The 21,552-nt window shown below is 48.9% G+C and overlaps 2 protein-coding genes across 3 annotated transcripts; one reads left to right on the top strand and one right to left on the bottom strand.

Annotated features, from left to right (window-relative positions):
* Positions 1–364: 364 nt before the first annotated feature.
* Positions 365–4,249, top strand: LOC104407028 (alpha-1-acid glycoprotein 1-like; the record flags this gene model as incomplete). The annotated part of the gene is made up of 5 exons (XM_010016192.1): positions 365–507; positions 739–812; positions 1,546–1,656; positions 2,392–2,495; positions 4,133–4,249. Coding segments are annotated over 5 exons (549 nt in total), but the record flags the coding sequence as incomplete, so codon positions are not given.
* Positions 4,250–8,445: 4,196 nt separating this feature from the next.
* On the bottom strand, positions 8,446–21,368 carry SLC25A25 (solute carrier family 25 (mitochondrial carrier; phosphate carrier), member 25). Of its 2 annotated transcripts, none has more exons than XM_010016190.1 (10): positions 21,144–21,368; positions 12,992–13,118; positions 12,816–12,903; positions 11,934–12,045; positions 11,042–11,200; positions 10,154–10,306; positions 9,932–10,039; positions 9,557–9,724; positions 9,018–9,168; positions 8,446–8,630 (listed from the first exon to the last, which is right to left on the bottom strand). In XM_010016190.1, the coding sequence occupies exons 1-10, from the start codon at positions 21,366–21,368 to the stop codon at positions 8,446–8,448; spliced, it is 1,476 nt and encodes a 491-aa protein (XP_010014492.1). The 2 variants fall into 2 exon arrangements, with proteins under 2 accessions (XP_010014492.1, XP_010014493.1); XM_010016191.1 differs by lacking the exon at positions 21,144–21,368 and adding an exon at positions 15,441–15,599.
* Positions 21,369–21,552: the final 184 nt, after the last annotated feature.

The raw sequence follows: 21,552 nt of genomic DNA, 5'->3' as shown, positions 1-21,552 counted from the left end.
TGGCGAGGACCCTCAGCAACGCATCTGCAGCCACGTTTGCTTTCCAAAACACCTCAAATCGCCCAGTTTTCTCATGGTCCCACAGCAAATCCCCGTGGGGACCTCAAAGCAAAGAGGGTTGGGGGGTGTTTCTGGTGCGAGTCCCCCACGGCAGCACAGGGCTTCATTGCACAAGGGTGCCCGGAGCCAGCACCATTCCCATCCCAATCCAGCTATTCCCCTCCTCCATGTGTTTGCACAGGTTTCACTTTGCTGCCGAGGCAGCGCCAGAGGGGGAAGAAGCAGAGGTCACAAATAGCAATGTACCACGGGAGGGTGTAAATCCCCCCCCTGCACACCCAAAGCTCTCGCTCTGCCCCTGCAGCTACTGGGGACGTGGCTCTATGTGGCCGGGGCTGCGCAATTCCCCCGGCACCTCCTGGAGATGCTGCTCATCGACCATGGACACCTCCATGTGGAGCCTGGTGCCAGCGAGCAGGAGCTGCCCATCACCCAGAGCGTGGCCGTGTAAGATGCAGCCCCCGGGTCCCTGCCCCAGCCCATCTCCTCTCATGTGCTGCAGTGATTCCAGCACGAGATACGAGCACGGCTTCATGGATGCTCTGTGCGTGCTCCTCCATCCCCACTCTTCCTCACCCTCTTTAGTGATTACTTAGATGTAAGGAAGAGTATTTAGATAGAAGGCAGGGGTCTCTGCTCCCTGTTCCTGCATCACCCATCTCCCATTTCTCTCCCCAGGGGGGACCAATGTCTCACCAACAACTCCACCTACGTAGAAATCACTGCTGGCAGCACCATGCTGGTGAAGGAGGGTGAGCAGCACCAGTGGGGTTATCACCCACTCTGAAACACCCAAAGGAGCCATATTTATGTCTTACATCAGCTGATGCATTTTATTCCTGGGTTGCTTTGTCTGTTTGAAGCCTTAGTGGATTCCAAGCAGCCCCCCAGGGCCAGGGACACCTTGGGTCAGCCCTGCTTTGTGGTACCCTGGATTGGGGTCCTGCCATCAAGCCACACTAAACCCCATGAAGCAATGTCATACCAGGAGCAAAGGAACAAAGCTGCTCCCATCCACTTAGTTAAAAACCACCTCATTTGTGAAGTTATCTCACAATCCCTCAGGGAAAGGAGAGGAACACTCATGGCAGGTTTAGTGAATCAGTGAAGCCTCATGTTCTGAACTGTTTCCTCCTCACCGAGGAAACGGGATGAGCCATTTGGGGTGGGAATTGCAAGACCCCTGGGATACAGGTCACAAAGACGCAGACACCACATAGTCTAAGCACCAGTGAGAGATGCCATCAGCACATTGCAATGGAGGGACAGGAGCTGGTGACTTTGGCTCCTTCACACCCCAGACCCACATTTAAGAAGTACAATTTAAACCAAGAACAACTCGCCCTGTACAGGACATTTGTCCTCACCCATTCCTAAAGGCTGGATCCTGGCATTGCCCACACTTGGGCTGGGTTTTATTGCTGCTCCAGCATTAAGAATCTGGCTATTGTGGCTGTTCCTAACCCTGATGCTGTTCCCTCCAAGCCAAGACCCAGCAAACTGTGGGGATGCTGATGAACCTCAGCTCTGAAGATGTTTTACTCATCCAGTACCAACTGCAGAGGGAAAGGACGTACCTGGGACTCTATCTCTATGGTATGCAAACTCCTACCTAACTTAAAGCTATTGTGGGACACCAAAACACACACATAGGATTAAGAGCTAAAACCACTCAGCAGCTTGGCTTTGCCAACAGTGATCTCCCTGAAGCCACCACTCCAGGGGTCACAGGAACATTTATAAATCCCTTTAAACCCAAGATCTCTTGGCAGAGCAGAAGGAGCAAGTTAAAGACAAAACCCACTTATGCCATAAACGTTCCAAAGACCAGGAAGCAAGTGCAATTCAGCATTGATATCACTGTAAAACATCAGTGTTTTCAAGCCAACCATGATGTTTCAGTACTTGCCTCCCAGCGCAGAGCACGTGGCTTTGCAGCGCAGGCAAAGCTGATCTGATCTACCCACAACCCCATCAAGCAGCATTTTAGAGCTTGATAAGGCTTCCCACTGCCCTTCCAGGCTGCAGAGCTGTTGCTTAAGACTGAAGACACATACAGAGAACTGCCTCTGTACTCAGTCTTTCCCAGTGGGAGCATCAGACTATTCTGCAACCCCTTTAAGCAGACAGGGCCAGAGCTGACTGTGGAGAGGGTTAAAAAGTGATGCCCAAGGTTGGTTTTGTTCCCGTGTATTCACCACGAGAGACCCAAAAAGAGACCACAGGCACAGCAACCATTGGTGGGAGCACAAGGAAGGGATGCAGCACAAAGGGACACGCTGAGGCCTCTGGTCCGTATTTAATGCCTGGCAAATGCTTCTCCTTTTCCAGCCAGAAACCTGACCATGAGCAGAGCCCAACAGGAAGAGTTCGAGAGCCAGGCCAAGTGCCTGGGGCTGAGTGAAGAGGGGATCGTGTACGCGCCATGGAGAAGGGTACGTGGCTGCTCACGGATGGGCAGAGCCGAGACCCCGCGTTATAGCTCCAGCCACCAAACCAGGGTCTTGGAGAGACATTTTCAAGGTGGTGGAAATGATTTAAGGGACTAAATACACCCAGGCTTGCTTCAGCAGTGGTGGTGGGTTAAAATACACACACATGCATAGATTCCTGACTCCCCAAAGCAAACACCCGCACCCGAAGGAAACCTGTCCCTGCCAGGGGAGAAATAGCTAAAGAATGGGGGTTTGGGCCTGAATTTCCTGATTTTGCCCCCCACAGCAAAGGAAGCCCCCTCCAGGAGCTGCAGCAAGGGCTGGAGGGGCTGCATGGCCCTGCTTCAAAACCACTATCACCTGAACTTCAGGTTGTTTTCAGATTAGGGTGTGCTTTTCTGGTACTCCAAGGTGCGATGAGCAGGTTCACAGCCTGGCTGGCTGAGTATGGGGTTCAGGAAGACTGCACAAGCCCATTCCACTCCCACCCCAGCACAGAGGCTCCTGTTGGGCTGGGGTCCAGCCCTGAGCTCCCAACCCCACAGGACATTGGAACAGAGGTAACACCACCCACTCCCACAAAAACAGACTTTTTCCTTTCGTTTCTCCACCAAAACATTAACTGCTTAACCTTAATAGACATTAAATTAACATTCAACATAAATGTTTAACATTAACCGAACCCAGCCCCAATTTAGGCCATTTTATCCTGCAAATGACCCTTTTACAAAATGAAGGTGAAAAACATCTTACCTTCTCCTGTTCTCCCTCTGCTCATCTACATCAGGAAACTCCGAGCTTCCAGAGGTGCCCTGAACCCCACTGCAAGCAGCCAGGCTGGACTCAATATAGCCCCAAATGCCCCCAATCTCAAGAAGCTGCTTTTAGCACTGTCCCTGTGGGTTCAGGGACACAGATCCTCACAGTGGGACAGGTCTCTCCATTATAGGCAATGGGCAGCACCTGGGAACAGGACTGAGCTCGCCCAGATTAACAGGAGGCAGCTGCAGACCAAGGGGCTGCAGAAGCTTCTGGATCACATTTAAATTTAGACAAATAGATGAAGTTGAGGGAAAGGCAAAACAAGCCCAACTTGTTTGTCCTTTCAAGCTCTGGTGCAACTGCTGTCACCAGAGAAGGGGTTTGTGCCCAGGCAAGAGGCATCTGAGGAGTGAAATGAAACCAGTTAAAGGCAGAAAAGATTTTGGGGAGCTTCATCATCAGGCTGAAGGAGATGGATGTGAACAGAGCACCAGAGTAGAGGTTCATGTACCCATGCACTGGCCGGAGGCATTAGGAGAACTTCAATGGTGCTAATTCCGAGTGCCTGGATAGCATGAGCTTTATACTGACTTCCCAAAGGGTTTGAACCCTCCTTTCCTTCAGAGCACATTGACCCCCCCCAAGGTACAGCTTTGTCCTAGAAATCCCCTTTCCTCTTTACAGCACAGTGTTGGAAATGGCACCAGCAGCAGCTCAGCACCCGGGCAAGTGTGTCCATGACTGGGGAAGCCCATGGATTCTCTGGGCACTATTAGACTTGGATAGAAAGGAAAAGAGAAATAATTCTTTCTTCAGTAAATCCTGTCCTGCTGGTGCAAGGGCTGTTACTTATCCTATTGTTGTTGTTTTGGAAGGAGCTGTGTCAAATGGAAGAAGTTGGAAAGGGAAACAGCGCATGGATGGAGCCCACGGCTGCAGTCACAGCATCACCTCCTCCAGGTACCCACCAACCGGGGAGCGCAAATAACTGATCCCACATTGGGCAATAAATGTTTTCTTCAAACTCAATGCATTTTGTTGCTGGATTTTGGATCAGAATCAGAGCTCGAAAGAAGAACTCAAACACCCAATTCACCTCGTGTGTCATTCAGTTAGGAGCTGGGCAAAGTCAACCTTGAGCAGTGGGGGACGGGACACGTGGAAGTGTTTTCAGTGCTGACTCAGTCCCTCAGCTTCACGTCAAGCTTGAAAGAGCTCTGCCAAAAGCCATAGTGCAGCGAAGCAGTGATGGAGGCTAACCAGAAGAGGGCAATCATTAACTGTTTTAAATGAGCACGCCAAGCAGTTGGTAACCAACTGGAACATGACTGGAATATATAGAAGGCTAGAAACTCATATTTAACTATAGTCTGAGAGGAAGAGGGTGCTTAGCTAGAAGCAACCACCCAATTCTCTTGACAGCAGCTCGACTGCCAAAAGTAGCCCAGTGGGGGCAGTAAGATATTATAGAATCATAGAATGATTATTCCTGAATAATGATTATTCATTAATATCCCTGCCCAAACCCTTTGGATGAGGCAAGAGCTCCCCAGTAAACTTCATCCATGGCAAGGTCTGTGACATAGCATGACAACACCGTCAAATGAGAGAAGGATGGGATAATAACCCAACCCAGGCTGGAGTTTCATTTCCCCAGAGGAAAAGGTCCCGTTTCCCCATTCCCCAATAATCTCAGGAGCCTGGGGGTGAGAGGGTTCAAGTGCCAAGACCCACATTGCTCTCTGTGCCTCCAATATACCCCACATTCATTGGGCACCTCACCCCTCCCTTGTCACAGCCCCCAGGGAGGGAAGTGCTGTCACTGTGTTGGTGAAGGGGGGGTTATAAGGAGACTGCTGTTGTGCACGTCTGGGCAGTAATTCAGGCTCAGCTCTAACCTAGCAATTAAGCACTGGAAATATCTCTTCCTTAAGAAGGAAGGGAAGGAGAAAAGCTGGAGGGGACATGGTGAAGAAGGGCCCTGCTCCTCCCTGTGCAGCAGCAGGGTGCCTGGCCCTGTGCAGCCTTCCAGCGATGAGCCTTCAGCTCGATTCCTGTGGCACAAATGAGTTTTACAAGGTCAAGCACAGCCAATTCCCTCCAGTGTCAGGGCACAGGTACCCGCCAGCCCTTGCTTCAGACACAGCTTTATCAGTGTGGGACATGAAGCACAACTCCCCACCTCGAGGAGCGAGGCAGTGGAAGGGTAGGAGGGGATGCTGCCAGCCTTGAGTGCTGCCAGGCGCCCGGATAAGCATCTGGGCTGACACCGATGGAAAGCAGTGGCTCACATTACAAAGCCCCAGACTTTATGAGTAGATTTATAGCTGAATAAAAGCCTTGAATTACAGTCAGAGGCATAAGGAACCAAACAAAGGCAGCCTGGCCCCTGCAGCAAGTTTTGTTAACCCGATCAGAGGCCACTTGTGCTACCAGTTATAGGTCCTGAATGAGCTGTAAGGATAGGTCCTGGCTGGAGTTTGATTTAAGGAGTAACTGCACAAAGCCTTTCTTTTGAAAGCCTTCTAAAGCCAGGTTCCTTCCAGGGCTTTTCCAGGAAACTCTCTTCTCTGAACAGGAATGGATGCTGCACAGATGAGCAAAGTCCAGCAACGCTCAGAGATGGGTTAATAGTATCTGCACACCCCCAACTCATCACTGCCTTGATCTCAGGTTTGCTGGGTTTTGCCTTCAAGAAGAGTTCTGTTCTCCCAGATCCTCATAGCGAGAATCCTTCCCAGTGTTAGAATCCTTAGTGACAATCATCCCAGGAAATGTCTGGCCACAAGCAGCACCAATAAACCATGTAAACAGAGAGATGCTGACGCATGGTATCTCTTTGACAGACCTTTATTAGCAGACTGTTCCCTACATGAAGAATCCAAGTTAGATTTCTATTATAACAATTTGTGGTTACAGCTACAAAGATGGTTGTCATTTTGCATTGATTTTTGCATTCTGATATTCATATTCCCATTAGGCCACATTGGTAGGAAGGAGCCACTGCAGAATTTATGACAGGTCTCAAGAAGGGGGTGGGGGGTGGAAAAAAATCATGTCACTAATCCAGATTGATTTCGATTTCCCCGTGGCTAACTCCTGACAGCACTGGATAGTCAAGGGAGAGTCTTACCTGGGAGACTCTCCATCAACCACCAAAGCTGCCAGCAAAAAAGCAGCAGCTGCTGAGTGCTAGTGCATCCTTGTCTGGCTTCCCACGTCTCCCCACAGTGCCCACCTGCATGTGAGGAGCACTGCCCCAGCAGCAGGCTCTGCTGTTTCAGCCTCAAAGCAGCTTGTGCCCAAGCGCAAGTTTCCTGCCATCTCTCTGGAAACTTGTGGGTTTAGTCCCTGAGATTTCTTCCCTCCCCCCTTTTCCCTAAGATTTCCCCAAGGTTGCTCTCAATTATCCGTTGTGACATCCAACATACACAGACCTTCTACTTCCCAACTTCAGCCATCAACCCAAAAGCCTCTCAGCCATGCACAGAGGCAATTCCAACATAAGGCAAGCCTCACAGTGCCCCCTCTCCCTCCTCCCAAGGTTCTGCTTCCCAACTACTCCCTTCTCTCCTACGGCTTCTTGCTACAGAATTTCTCTGGGCTGAGGTCCTCCAGCAACAACCCCAGACGTGGGAAAGGCAGCTCAAGCCCCAAGAGGAAGGTACATGAGTGGCTTTAGCATCCCTGCCCACGACTCAGCTGTGTGATGTGAGAGAACAAAGAGAGAACTTTCTAAAACAGAACTACGAGCACAGTAACAATATTTAAACAAGTCTATAAAAATAGTCTGACATAACTCTGTTCAAATAAATACAAAATAAATATGCTTTAAGCAGTAAAACAGTGGAATGCGACGCTGGTCCTTTATTATTTTCTGTCCTAAATGTAAAGTTGGATGAGGATCTCCCAGGCCTCAGAAGCCAGATCCTATTGATGAAAATAGCCCATAATGCAGTCAGAGAAATTTTAAAGCCATGTCTTTCCCTTAGCTTTGTGAAAAGCACCCTTTGAAAGCAAAGCAAGCACGTCTTCAGGACCGAAAGCTCCCCTCTCCCAGTGACAACCAGCCCCTCTCTCCCTAACACCCCTCTCCCAACAGCATACATACTCCTGGCTTGGGGACTCCATCCCACTAACATAAACCTGAACATCGATCTACAAAGAGGTCTAAAGAGATAGATAGCAGCGTAGGCACAGGGCTTGGAAAGGTCCACCTTGGCACCAGGCAGAATGGAATTCAAAGGTCCATGCAACGCTGCACAGGAGCTCTCATGTTGTGCTGGGAGCACGACTGCACAGGAGCTGTGATAGAGTGGGTTTTGTTCACTGAAGCCATGCATCAAGGTGCCAGTCCATCCAGGGCTTTCCAAACCTTTCCAAGCCCCTGCTAAGTATAAGACAAGCCAATCCCAGCATGCAAAGGATACAGGCATGCAGGCTCTAGTCTGCTGCTTCTGTTAGTAAGTGCATCTTGTTAGTGGATTTCTGAGACACACTTAAACCTATAAAAAATAAATAATTCTAATTCTTCATCAGGCTGGTCTCAATAACCTTCAGCCTGACCAGATAAACCACTGCCCACCAGCCCTCAAAACCAGTATAGTTCAAAGGTACATTTCATGTCAAGTCTTGGAAGCAGAACATGAATGTCTCCTACCCAAAGGAATATATGTAAACATAACAACAAGCCTGGTGTGGCAGCAGCTCCTACACAAGGTTTGTACAGATTTGAGTAACGGGTAGGAAGTTGAACAATTGAATGGAGAAAAAAAAAAAAAAGAAGCTCTCTGAATGGAAAAAAGAAGCTCTTTCAGCAAGTCAGAAGGTGCTCATCTGCAGGCAAACAGCTCTGCACATGCTGTACACTGAAAGCAGACCCGTTACCCAAACCTTTGCTATTCTGCCACACCGCTGGCAACTGACCTCGGCAGCTCACGCCTTAAGATTCAACCAGGAGTTCACCCCGTGGTGTCCCAAAAAGCCCACATGATGTAAAGCTCTGAGTAGCAAGATGGCAAAGGACACCAGATTCTCCCCCTCCCCTTACTGACTTACAAACTATCTGAGATTTCACAGCTTTGCTTAAGTCAGCTTAGTGTCAACACATTCACAGAATGAGAGATGGCTATACGTCTTGAGGTTGCCCCCCAAGACTTCAGAGTTCAAAGTCCTCAGCATCTCCTGGTCACCGTGACTGCACGCCCAGAGACATCTTCAGGTTTTCATAAACCACGTAGCTGATGCTGACAGCCGGGATCACCTTCATAAAGTTCGGTGCCAGACCTCGGTAAAGACCAAAGGCTCCCTCTGTCTTCAGAATGTGTCTGAACAGTCCCCTCATTGTCACTTCAGGAGCACCCTCCACTGAAGCTGCAACAGAGAAAGGCACAAATCAGTAACGCAGCCTACGTGTTCCGATTCATGTCCTTCCTGGGGATGTTCACAGAGCAAAAGTGCTCCATGTGGAACAGCATCTAACTTCTCAGCAAGCCACAACCATGCTGCACATCACAGCCATCTTCTCAACTCGCTCTGAAGGTGCCCTTAGCCCAAAACTGCTCATCAAAACAGGAGCTCTGTCCTGGAGGTGCTTGGCCCCCGACACTAGGGGCAGCACAAAGTCCACTGTCCTCTTGCAGCATGGCAAATAGCCTTCTGCTCAGCTGCACAGGCTGTTGTTGCAATGTTTACACTAAAGGACCTTTACCCAGCTCAGGGACCACAACACGAGTTCCCACAGTTCCTAGAAGCCCTCACCTTGGGCCTGCATGCGTGTCCTCACGAGAGCCAGTGGGTAACTGGCAAGCTGCCCACAGGTACTGGAGATGGTGCCACAGGCCAGCAGAACAAAGACTCCAGGGTCAGCGCTGTTGACAGCGTAGCGTTGCAACCAGGTATTTTTTAGTGTCTGGAAGGAACAAGCCACATGTTAGCAGTGAAGAGGCAATCAAAAGCTTATCACATAACATAAAAGATCTAGTGTAAAGGCCCAAGAAGTTATGTGCAGATTCAGCCAGAAGCATGAGGCTTCTCAACTCTTTTTGAGCTACTGCTACTGGGGAAAATGCCTTCTCATAAAGAAAGCAAACAAGGGACCGTGCATGATGCTGACTAGGAAAGGAGAATTGTTGTATTGGATTATCCTTTAGGCCATTTGGGGTTAAAAATAAATCCAATTGTGCCCCATAAAGCTGACCAGGAAAGCTTTGATAAATTAAACTCCTGTAGTAACTGATGGGTCTGACAATGATAAAGCTACACAAGCAGCACAGCCTTACAAGTTGAAGGCTTCATACCTCGTAGACTGCCAGGTCAATGCCAGCATACGGAATGATTCCCAGCATGTTGGGGATGTAGCCTTTGTAGAAGGCAGCCACTCCTTCCTTTCGAAGGATGGTTTTGGCACAATCCAACACACCTGAATATTGTCCTGTTTTCCTTAGAGCCATCCGTGTTTTCAGAACCTAGAAGGCAAAAATAAATACCATGAAGGCCTACAGGAGAAAAACCACACAAGGTCATGCTTAAGAGCATGACTTGACTACAACAAATGTCATGCAAGCAGTACTGCCTGACACGACCTCCAAGAATCAAGCTATCACAGTGCTGGTGTCCTCCCCACATTCTCCCATGACCCCCCCAAGGGCTGGGCTGTCAGCCACGGGCCTCACCTCCATGGGGTAGATGCTGCTCTGTGCAATGGCCCCAGCCAGAGACCCAGCTAACAGCCTCTCATGGATCCTCAGCATTTCTTGGTCAGTGCCAATGAACCGCTTGATCTGTAGAAGCCAAAGCAGACATTGAGCCTCACCGACTTATCTCAGCCAGCTTTTGTTTCAGCTTGTCCTTCTGCAAACCCTTCTGCAGCCTTCCGTCTGTGCCCTTTTACTCACCTGCTCGTAGGCCATGAACTTAATGGCAGATTCGGGTGCAATCTTCAGCACATTGATGCCATTCCCTCGCCACAGTGACCTTGGTCCACCCTCTCGGATCATCTGAGTAAAGCCACCAATGATGCACATGTTGTTACTGCGGGAGGCATGGACCTGGGAGAGAGCAGGAAAGCTTGGATTAGATCCAGCCCTGTTTACGACAGTGCTACGTTCTTTCTGTAATCCAGGGACAAAAGGGCACTTTTTTGATTTACCCAGAGATTTGCCAAGGCTTTAATCCCTCCCAGATAACTCCCACAATAGGAAAGCAAGCTTCTTTCCTTTTCTGCAAAGTCTAGTGTTAACTAATGGACCTAAGTATCTCTCTCTGGAATGGGAGGAAAGGTTAAATAAACAACTCCCATACCCACTGTAGGATCAGTTACCCCGGGTAACCTTCTCAGCTGGCCCAAGAGCAAGTACAGTGACAAAGCACGTTAAAAACAAGGTTTACCAACTCCTTTCTAACACTGGTAATACTTACAGTGAGGTCAAGCTCTGCCCGCTGACCACCACAACCACTTCAGCTCTCACAGCTTAAACCTGTTTCACCAAAACCCAAGGTTCCCAGTGCTCTAAATCACAAAGCTCTCTAACTATTGACAGTTTTCACATGTCACCTCCCAAAAGATTCTCTATATTTTTTCCTACTCAACAAACAATATTTTTACGTGCCTTGGATCATTCGACTAATCCAAAAAGCTTTCATAAAAAGCAAGGTATGAGCAATGAGATTAATCCTAGACAGATGCTGTGATGTGTTGATGAACATTATCGTTTCCTAAGCATCCAAGAATATTAAAGGAATGTGCCTGGGTATTCAAACAAACTGGAGCTGCTCCATCCTACCTGCATGAGCACTTTCAAGCGGTCCAAAGGAGCTGTGCAGGTTCTGGACACGGCACCTGCACCTCCACCTGCAACCAGATGTCTCCACCACATCCCTGTCTGCCTCTCTTCCACTGTGAACTCATCAGGGACAGTCAAATTCTCTCCCACATCAAAGATCTGCAAAAGTAGAAGGTGTTGAGAAATATTTCATTAGCTAGTGATCTTGCCCAAGTTTCATTGCTCTTAATCAGTGCTAAGTATTGAAGTACTGGATATGCTTGTCCCAAGTCAGCAGCTTATCAATAGCCATTAAGTGCTGTGCCTGGCCACAGGAACCACCACTTCTATAACATGGCACGGGTGGAACCTTCACATCCAGAGATTTCTGCCCATGAATCTGGCAGCTGCTCAACATCTGCCTGCATTAAAATGCTGTGGATCACTGTAAGGAACAAAATGACCAACTGCAGGCAGCTGCCTGGCAAAAAAAGCTGGACCTGTCTGGACCCTTCCAAGCTCACAGCCAGTTTAATCTCATTACATGCTATTTACACACACTGAAATATCTCCAGGAAGGATGGGTGCTTGTCAAATCCATTTCCAGTTTTAACAGGTCCTGAACCAGCAAGGACTGGCCACGGGAATGAGCTCTCAGAGGCACAAGCCAAGTGAACACCCTCATCTTTGTACAAAAGTGCAGTTATCACCTGTGCCAGAGGCTTCAGAAGCTGTGCCAGTGATGGGTGGCAAGATAACAGGACAGGAAGCAATTTGGCTTCTAGGGCTACAAGGCAGCTATTGAACCATGGAGAGAAAGACCAGGCCTGCTGATAGCAGCTCCTGGGGATCAGGACTCTGGCTGAGAAGCTGGGCAAAGAGCAAGACCTGCTGCAGAGGAACCATTTCTTACCGTGGAGTGCTTCCAGTAGAGGATGATTTCAGGAATGTTCTCCACTGGGTGCAGCAGGTGATAGTCTCGCCACTCATTCCAATCAATTGTCATCGTCCCATTTTTATCCATGCTAAAAAGATTTAGCATTCAATGAGTACAGACTCCCACAGGATGACAAATTCCTCCTCCCCTTCCCTTTGGTTATTCAGGCCTACACCAAAAAAAAAAAGCTTTGCAAAGCAGCTACTAAAAGACTTCTAAAGAGACACAAGACAAAGGTAAGAAATCTATTCAAACACTGCAGAGGTAGAAGAGGGCTCCCTTTTTCCTCCCCTGTCTCTCCCCTTTAACTGACCCACAAGAGTAGCTGCAACCCCTCCTACCAAAAGTAGGGACACAACTGACACTGAAGGCAAAATAATACTTACTAGGTGACAGGACCCCAGAAGTGTCCCGTCCTTATTCTGACACACAGGCAAACAGACAGAGGGAAGGTAGCAGAGGAAAGAAAGAGGAGAAAACAGCACAAATAAGTGGTTGTTAACATGTTAGTGCCACATGCATAAAGCACTCAGCATTTCCAAAGAGCAACTGCACAGTCCTTCTCCAAAGCAGCAAGCTCAGGGCAGCAGGACAATGAGACAGGGATGCAAATACCCACAACAGGTCAGGAAATAAAGTGGTTCTGACAGTAACTCTCCACAGTGCATGATGACTTTATAAGGGTTAAGCCATGGAGAGGGTTAAAAAAAGATCAAAATGAAGAGGAACAGGCAAAAAGGGAGGAGCTGAGGTCTCTGGAAAGAGCATACAGGGTAGAAAGAGGAGATGGGTTCCTTGTCCCTGTGCTTCTTTCTAAGCCCCTCAGCAGTAAAGCAGAAGCAGCAGCTCAATCCTCACCTCTTCAGGATTTTCTCAGCCTGCTGCTCAGAGATCTTGACTCCCAGGTCCCGAAGAGACTGTACAATCTCCTGGGCATCAATACGGCCTGCAAAGACAAGCCAGTGAGCTCAGGTATACATATTACAAGCTAACTCATAGAGTAGCCTACTCAGGAGCATGAGAAAGGTGCTTACCATCATTCTTCTTATCCAAGCTCTTGAAGACCAGTCTCAGCTTCTTCTCATGATCTTGGAGATAGTGAACAAATTCCTCAAAATCCAGTTGTCCATCCAGGTCCTTGTCTCCAGCCTTCACAATTTTCTGTTCGGGAACACCAAAACCTGTCAGTTCCTTTGTCCATTCAGACAGATATGCCCCTTCTTCTACCCGATTTAAAGATCATTTCCTACACAACTTTGGCTTTTCCTCCAGAAAATAGCTGACAACCATAATTCCTCAAAGGAACATGAGCAAAGCAGTAATGTAGAAAAGTCACCTGATTCCAGGCAACCGTCTCTCCTAAAGTTAGTTACGCAGATTAAATGCCTCGTGCTTTGACAGGGATACTGTGCTAATATCATGTGTCTAATCTTAGTGCTGTACCTTGAACTAAGTATGAAGTAACATTTGCATAAGAAGTAAATCACAAAGCTTCAGGTAATAAAACAACCTGAACAGGAGAAGGAATTTTGTGCCTACTACGATCCTTGGAGAAGTTAGGTGCCTCTGGCAATAACTTACTCCAACCAGAAAAAGCCTGCCCAGCTCTAATGGACACAGCCAAAGATAAAAACCCCTATGAACTGGTTTAGGCACCCTGAAGCTATGTGCTCTAATTACACCAGTTTCCATACAGAACAAGAAAAGGTTCTTAGGAGGACAAAGCTAAAATCAAGATCAGACTCTGTGCCAGACATCTGGGACAAGGTAAATGATTCATTAACTCACTCCAGCACGGGCCAATACCAGATGGACTGTCCTATCTAAGGGCACACATGGCTACTTGTTGACAGGAGAGGTGATGTCCAGGCTGCAGGAATGTGGCTCAGGGAGTTCCTATTCCCCTTCTTATTCAGTCACTTGCCTTTGACACCCTCTAAGTCTTTTCTAACATGAACCAATGAGCAACACTAAATGATGTGTGATTCAATCTACTGCATCACCTACAGTTTTGCTTTAACTCTTGTAACATGTATGTGAACAGCAGGTGGGTTAAGGAAGCTCTGAGATGAAATGCAGCACTAGGCTAACCCTCTGTCCACCAAGATCTTGTTTAGGCTTCAAAGGTAACAGGCAAAGCTAAGCTTCTTATGATATTCCCTCAGCCTACAAGCACCAGTCCCCTTCACAAACCTCAAGTCAAGTTCCAATGCCATCCTAAATGACACTAAACACTTCACTATTAAAACCCACTGTCACTTTAGCCCAAATGCCACGAGGATTATTCCTAATCATTTTATGAACCTTAAATAAGAAAGCAGTGTCCCAGCTGCCCTGACCTTTGAGGTACACCCGGTATTCTTCACCTGCAATTCATCATATGACTGTTGTAAAGATCAGCTATGACCTTACATTCAACTTGTAGGCTAAAGATAGACCAACACCCCTCACATGTCAGCAGGCTGGCCTTGAACAGCTGAATCAGGGCTTCCGTCTGGCTGGCAACCCCCAGCCACTTGGCAGGCACTGACTGAGAGCACTGTACCAGAGATGGGACTGTGTAAGTGCTCCTGTGCTAACAGCATGAGATGTGAGAGGGGTGATCGGAGACGGCAGGTAATGGAAGCTGCTCTGCTGTCCAGCAGTAACCCAACAGCGTCTTCTCCAGGGATATGAACAAGTGCCTGCCTGCAGCTCTTCAACAGCAAATACAAACTCTCCATAGACAGAGCTGGTCGCTAACAGCAGTGCTGGATGCTGATGCTTGTATGGTGACCTGTGTCACACCCAGACCCTGCAGCCTCCTGTGGGACCCCAGGTCTTACAGCCTGCTACCATTATGCTTTGTGTCTGTACACAGATATAAAGAGCCCAGCCAGCTTTGCTGTCTGTGTTCTTCAAGCCTGGCTATAAGAACCACATCAGGAGGAGCAAGCTGAGAGCAAGGGTCTGACAGAGCACTCCATGGATTCAGTGCATCTCCATTCCACAGGGAAGGGGAATGCTCTGTAACTCCTCCAGCTCAGCCCACTCACCACTGCTGGGCCATGAGCACAGAGCTGCTCACAACACAAACCCGATCACCCTCATGGGGGGAGACCTGCTTGAGCTGACGCTAGATGTCACACCTCCTGTCAGAGGGAGGCAGGATGCAAGAAGGAAAAGGAAGAGGATGTGAAACATTCTATTTCAGCAGACCAGTTAGAGAAGAACAATCTGGAAACCCCCTTTTCCTACTTAACATGCATCAAATCAACTGGTTTAAACAGTCACAGAGGCACCGAGATCTCCCCCGATCCAAACCAAAAAGAATCAGGAACACACCTCCAGGCTGCTTCAGCCATCCCTGCCAAGAGGCACGAGAAGCATGTCCATGTTGTACCCTGCTATATGACAGGGCCATCATGAGCTTCTCCCCCTCAACTCAGGGCGTTGGAGACCACCCCTCCATCACTCACTCCCATTCCTCCCTCAGGGCCATACCTGCTTCCACTGGCGATAGGTGGAGAACTCCTGGGATGGAATGAAGAGGCTGAGCCGGAAGATAGGTTTGAGCCCAGCCGGCAGCCCCTTCGACTCAAAGTACTCAAACTCAGCCTGGGACTCCCCGAACACCGGCACGTACAGGCAGAGACAGAGCATCTTTTAGAGCCGGAGCCTCCGCTGCCCTGCTCGGATCCACCGGGAAGGGAAGTAAAACCGAATGATTCCCCGGAGCCGGTTTCAGTGCGTGGTGGAAAGGAAATGCCGGCAAGTCTCATGACACATGCCTATGAGCAAAGCTGGCTCGGGTGGGATTGGCTGCACAAGCCCTGCCCTTCTACTTAAAAGGGAAGCTGTGGCTGCCGAGTCCCACCCAGCAGCCAATGCAGGAGGCCTCCCATTGCTCAACACCAGGCTCCCATTGAGCACAGAGACCTTACATCAGCTCACCACAAGTTAACTCTTAACCAGGCATCCCTCCCTCAACCCCAGAGGCTTTGGCCAGCATCCAAGTAGGATGGTGACTGGCTGTTCCTTACATCCCATCTGTGCTTTCTGATCCCGTTTTCATCTCTCCAAGAATTTACATAGACAGCACAGGAGGGACCAGGCTTGAGCGTGACCTCTCCCACTATACAACACAAGAGGACTCTTGTCTTCCTCTTCCCCAAAAATCTGCCTCCAGAACAGAGTCAGAGCAGGATGCCACCCACTTACTGCTTTCATACATGTTCGGGATATGTAGCTTAAGCAAAAGTCTTGAAGTTTCACGTTCATAAGGCTATTTTGCTATGCCAGGGTTGATTTGCTCTGGTTGCAAGTTCTCCCAAAGCACTCATGGCAGCTAGGAGCAGGGATACCTGGATACCAGCACCCCTCTCCTCTGCAGCAATAAAGCCTGTGGAGGAGGTTTGCCATTGTGCTGAACACCCAAACACCAAAATCAAGGGCAGGCTTCAGAACAGACTCAGCTGCTCCAAAGCCTCCTATCCAAGCATCCACACAGCAGTTACACCAGCTGGAGTTCTTCCTCCTCTTCCAACTACCATTAAACATTGCAGTCAGATGTGCGCTATAAAGTGGCCCAGGTAGAACAACACTTTCCAGTTCCTACCCTTTAACCACTTTGTAAGTGACTTCCTGAGCTTTCATCAGGAGCAAGCCAGGGAGTGTGGCACACACACATCATTTAATGTGGGCCTAATTACAGGCTTTTAAGCATTTAGTGGAGTTTGATGCAGGGATAACACCTAGCTCTGCAGTGAGAGTACCACAGCAGTGCAGCAGGTAATAAGGCTGCTGAGGCCACAATAACTAACTCACTGCTAACATGAGTTTGAAAATGAAGTTATAGTCTTGATATTCACCAAAGATAAACTGTTACACAAGGCAGATGCAAAAAGCCACAGCCCATAACCAAGAACACCATATTCCTGCCTGCACTTGAAGTAGCACAGCATGTTTGCTTAGCTGGTTTAAGCCAGCCCAGCTAACAGCTTTCCTCACCACTGCAGACACAGCAACATTTCCTTGTGTTTGCTCTGTCTGTAAAGCCTGCCTGGCCAGTGCAAAGTCCAGTAAGCACTCCCCTCCTCACATCCTAATGCACAAGGGGCCTTTACGTCTTTCCCGGGGCATTTTGTTCTTTAAAAGACAAGCCAAGGTCTGCAATGAGCTGTTTGTGGAGCTACGTGTCAATCACATGAATGGGGAATATTTAATCTGGGGCTTTATTTCAAGGATGTTTTTAGGGTTTGGTTTTTTTTTTTAAGCTTAATAGATCACGACTCAAGCTATGGGGTACCCTTGAGAATCGTGAGCCAAACAGTTCCTACGTCCTCCCCCAGCACCTCACCAACCCCAGCACCATGCCATGTTACCTAACCAGGCTTAACCTCCTCCCTGCTGACGTCCCTCCGCATGGAAACAGGATCTGTTCAGGGACTCCAGATCCTCTTAAAGATCAGCTGCAGCAGCTCACTACATGCACACCACCAGCCAAAAGCAGTGTTCAAGGCCAGGTTGGACACTGGGGCTTGGAGCAACCTACTCTACTGGAAGGTGTCCCTGTCCATGGCAGGGGGTTGGAACTGGACTTTAAGGTCCTTTCAACCCAAACCATCCCATGATTCAGCAGCCCACCCCCAGCTCCAGGTAGTATGTGCACAAATATAACTCAGATTTGCTCCACCAAGTCTTAAGATCCTCCGTAGCCCTTCCCACGAGTTGCCAAGCATCGCTGTTAGAGCTGCTTGGCAGCTCGGTTGCTATGCCAGCATGATGCAGATTCTCCCAATAAACTCTGTCTGGAGTTGGCAGCCAGGGACAAAAGGCAAAATCTGCACATTTTAGGGAAAAAAAGCCCTATTACTGACGTCAGAGGAAAGGAGGAAGGTAATAAAGTTAAGAAAGCTGATTTTAAGCAGGGTATTAATTACAGGGCTGCGAGTTAAAGAGGAGAGACAGATTAAGAATGAAGTTTCTATCAGCAATTCTGGTTGTTACGACAAAAGGAACTTAAGCATTAACGAGTTTTCAGAGTTCACCTAAGAAAGCCCTGGTAAATCTGGAAGTACTCAGAAGCCAGACAAAGCCGTAGGAACACAACCAGCCCAAGCCTCAGTCCTGCTCCCCCAGCCCTGCCAGCACACACCCAGCCAGGGCTTCAGACAGGAGTTGTACATCCCTCAGCAGCACTGTCTAACCCTGGTCAAGCCCAGGACAGGGCACAGAGCTCCATATATCAAGTCCCTGATACTTCTTCCAATGAAGCAGGACCTACATGTTTTCGGTCAATGTGAAGGCAGCTTAGCTGATACCCTCCTCTGCTAAAGAGAGCATGACATGGGTCCATCTTCCTCCTCACTCTTCTTGCCACCAAAGAAGCTGCAAACTCATTTTCACTTTATTTATAGGATTTGTTTCTTATTTAAGTGCTGTTACAAGTTCTTGTAACAGCAGTAAATGTAGTACCCTGCATTGCCAACACTAACCTTTCCAAATCATTTGTACTCTTACAGGCATCTGCTTCATCACTGCTTTACTACATCACCTCCCAAAGGATGGGAGGATGCAGCCATACAAGGAGCAGGAAAGCATGCTGTTTAATTTTGAATTGACTTTGCTAAAAGGAAAGGTCTCTAAAAATATCAAGTGGCAGCAAGCGTCACAGCACATAACTAACATCCTCCTTCACAGGCAAAACAGCTTTCTGGGCAAGTCCATCATGGGGCACAGGGAGAACCACTATTGCTTGAAGCTTTCCCTAGGTTCTGCTGACTTGTTAGTCTTTAGTTTCTGGAAACTAGCTTATAATTAATTGTACAGTACAGAAAGTCCTCACAAACAAAGAGAGTACAGTGTATGAAGGAGGGGAGTTAATCATTGAAGAGCCCCCCCAGAGGAGTGAAGAGCTGCAGCCAGCCAAGGCTGTGCAAAGGGAAGGATAGGGACCAGGGAGGAAAACACCACCACAACGTGGTATCTGACATAAAGGTGAGCAGGAAAGGTGACCTGTTCCACTGACAACACACAGATCCAAAGTTACAAGTCCAGATGGTGACCTCCGGGGCAGATGATACCTCTCTCTGTGTACACACACTCGGAGGCCAACGCATCACGTCTGCAATCAGTATTTTCTCCCACGTCTGCAGAAACAGCCTCGTGGTGGAATCATTCATTGCCTTCGAGCAAGGAGCTGAGCAGAAACACCCCAGTGACAACGTGAAGACTGAAGAGCCAGGGCTAGGAAGCACCTCTAGTCAAGTTTATTGATAGATGTCAATGCCTTACAGTATCAGGCTTGACATTTTGTGTGGGTTTAGCAGTTACAGGTGTTTTTACAAACCCACACCAGTCAAGAGCCTTCTCCCAAGGTCACAGACAACCAGTGGCAGAGAACAAAAGCTCAGTGTGTGTGTGTGTCCCATTTTCTTTAAACACCAACTAACACTGTTTGCTCACGGTGGTTTATAATCCATCCCTAAGGCTGTAGGAGACTTTGTGCAACACTTCTCCTTCAGATGGGTCATTTGAACACAGGTATCTGATCAAGCACAAGCAAGTCATTGCAGCTTAGCAAGTTACTGTCTGTCAGCTGAGCCACGACGACGGCTGGATGCGGTATTAGCCGGCCTGAACTGCAAGGTAAAACCTATCTGCATAATCCCCGACACAAGAGCTTTACACTGTGTTTTACTTTACAATCAGGGCAGGCTAAAATTACACAGTCACAACCTCCTAGCAGATGGGCAGTTACTTCTTAAGCTCCAGTAACTCCATTTTGCCACATCCTTACCCTGTAGGTATTTCTCTGTTAGCCAGTTTTAGGGTTTCTATGCGGCAGAACTTGCCAGGGTCACGCAGGAAAGAGGAGATTGGGATCAGCTTTCAGAGAAAGCTTCATTTGTGGGTGAGAACAGATGGACTTTCCATGACTGAGGGACCACTGTTCCCTGTGAGACACCATGGATTTCCAGCCGTGTGCTTTCATCACAACCTCCTTCAGTGCCCAGCCTCTGCCCTTCTTCAAGCCCTGTGCACAAAAGTCCTCCTCTAAATGCACACTGTCCTCTTTCCGAAGAGGATGCACAGTGCTAACAGTGATAGGGATGAAGGCAAAAGTCCCTGGAGGTTTTCCAACCCGATCCAAGCAGGGAGTGGCTTCTGCTCCCCAGGCTGTGAAATGCCACCCTGCCTCTTCCCACTCAAAAACAGCAGCAGAACAGATACTAATCCATAACTTCAACCTGTTTGTCCCCATTTGAGAGAGAAAGCTTACAGCAGCAACCATGCCCTGTCAAATACTGCATCCTGCAAGTCATCCCCCCTACCCTTGCTGCAGCCCTGGAGCATTATCCCAAGCTCCCACCACTCGCAGGGGTTATGCCAGACTGCTTCTCAAGTCACACTCCTGGTTTTAAACCACATGTAAGCAGAGAGAGGGGACAGCATTCCCTCCCCATCACACCTAAACCAGACCTGCCATCAGCCAGCACTGTGCTAGGAGCCCAGCACTAAACTAAGCAGCTTTTGTTCGCCTCCCCCCAGACAAAGCCTCCCCATTTCTTCTCCACCAATTGCGTGCATCCCACCACCTCCCTGCTCTCACACCCCCTGGGAAGTTCCCATCCTCACACTGATTCCAGTGTCTCCCTGATGCTCCCCAGGGACAAGCTTTACTTTTTTTACAGAGCTTTTCCTCTGGGCTGTGCCATTCAGATACAGCCGGTCACTCATTTGCTCAGAACATGCTGGTTTTTCCCCAGGCCTGCCAGATGACCAGACTTCGGAATATTTTGGGATCTATCTGTCCCTTTGCCGGTCTCCAGTGCAGGGGTGGGACTCGCCACTAACCTGCATCATCATTCCCTGCCCTCTCAGTCATGTTCCTTACGAGTTGTCCAGGAACCTTCGAGACTCCCGTATTCCCCTTTGCCCCTAAACAGCATTTTTCCCCCCACACCTTTGAACATCAGGTCTGAAAGGTTAAATCCCCTCCTCTCTTTACAGCCATTCCCCTGGTCCCCCCCACCATTTCCTCTCCAGCAAGCACACACATGGCACCCTGCTCCCTTTTCCCCTCCCCAAATACACATAAACACACACCCTCAGCTACTCACACACTCCACCTTGCAACACCCCTACTCCCCGCAGACCACACACTCCTCTGGCATGTGCACCAGCCCCTGCATATCCCATTACCTTTGGAAAATGCTCTGCGGGTCCAACCACCAGTAGGATAGTTGGTCTCTTTTCAGTGGGATCAGTCCCTCTGTCCTGTGGCTTCCCCAACATCTTTGGCCCTTTCTCCCCGGGGCCTGGAAGTGGGGTGGTGTTTCTGGCCTCATCCTCTTTTTCATCTGCAGGACCTTGGCATACGGCCCAGGGAAAGAAGCTAGACAGAAAACGCCACAGGGTCTGCCGCATTGCTGCTCCAAAGAGCATCTTGGGCAGGGAAGCCCTGCGTGCTCAGGAGCTGCCCGCTGCCAAGGATGATGTGACTGCACTACCAAGCACCCCCAAGATGGGAATCGGCACAGCAGCCAGCGGGAGGTTCAACCCAGCGACTCCACGGGCTCGGATTCTTTACAGCCCGCTCCTGCGGACGCTT

The sequence above is a fragment of the Nestor notabilis genome, unplaced genomic scaffold, assembly GCF_000696875.1.
Source record: "Nestor notabilis isolate BGI_N333 unplaced genomic scaffold, ASM69687v1 scaffold34686, whole genome shotgun sequence".
In the NCBI taxonomy this organism is placed as follows: Eukaryota; Metazoa; Chordata; class Aves; order Psittaciformes; family Psittacidae; genus Nestor; species Nestor notabilis.
This window is presented reverse-complemented; position numbering and strand designations above follow the sequence as displayed.

Bases quoted from the DNA above. Each gene is read 5' to 3' on its own strand.
- SLC25A25 (XM_010016190.1), bottom strand. From the start codon at position 21,368: ATGCGGCAGACCCTGTGGCGTTTTCTGTCTAGCTTCTTTCCCTGGGCC. The intron at 9,725-9,931 runs GTGAGGCCCGTG...TTTGCCTTCTAG, and splicing joins GCAGCATCTACCCCATGGAG to GTTCTGAAAACACGGATGGC. The intron at 9,169-9,556 runs GTATGAAGCCTT...TGTTCCTTCCAG, and splicing joins TTGACCTGGCAGTCTACGAG to ACACTAAAAAATACCTGGTT.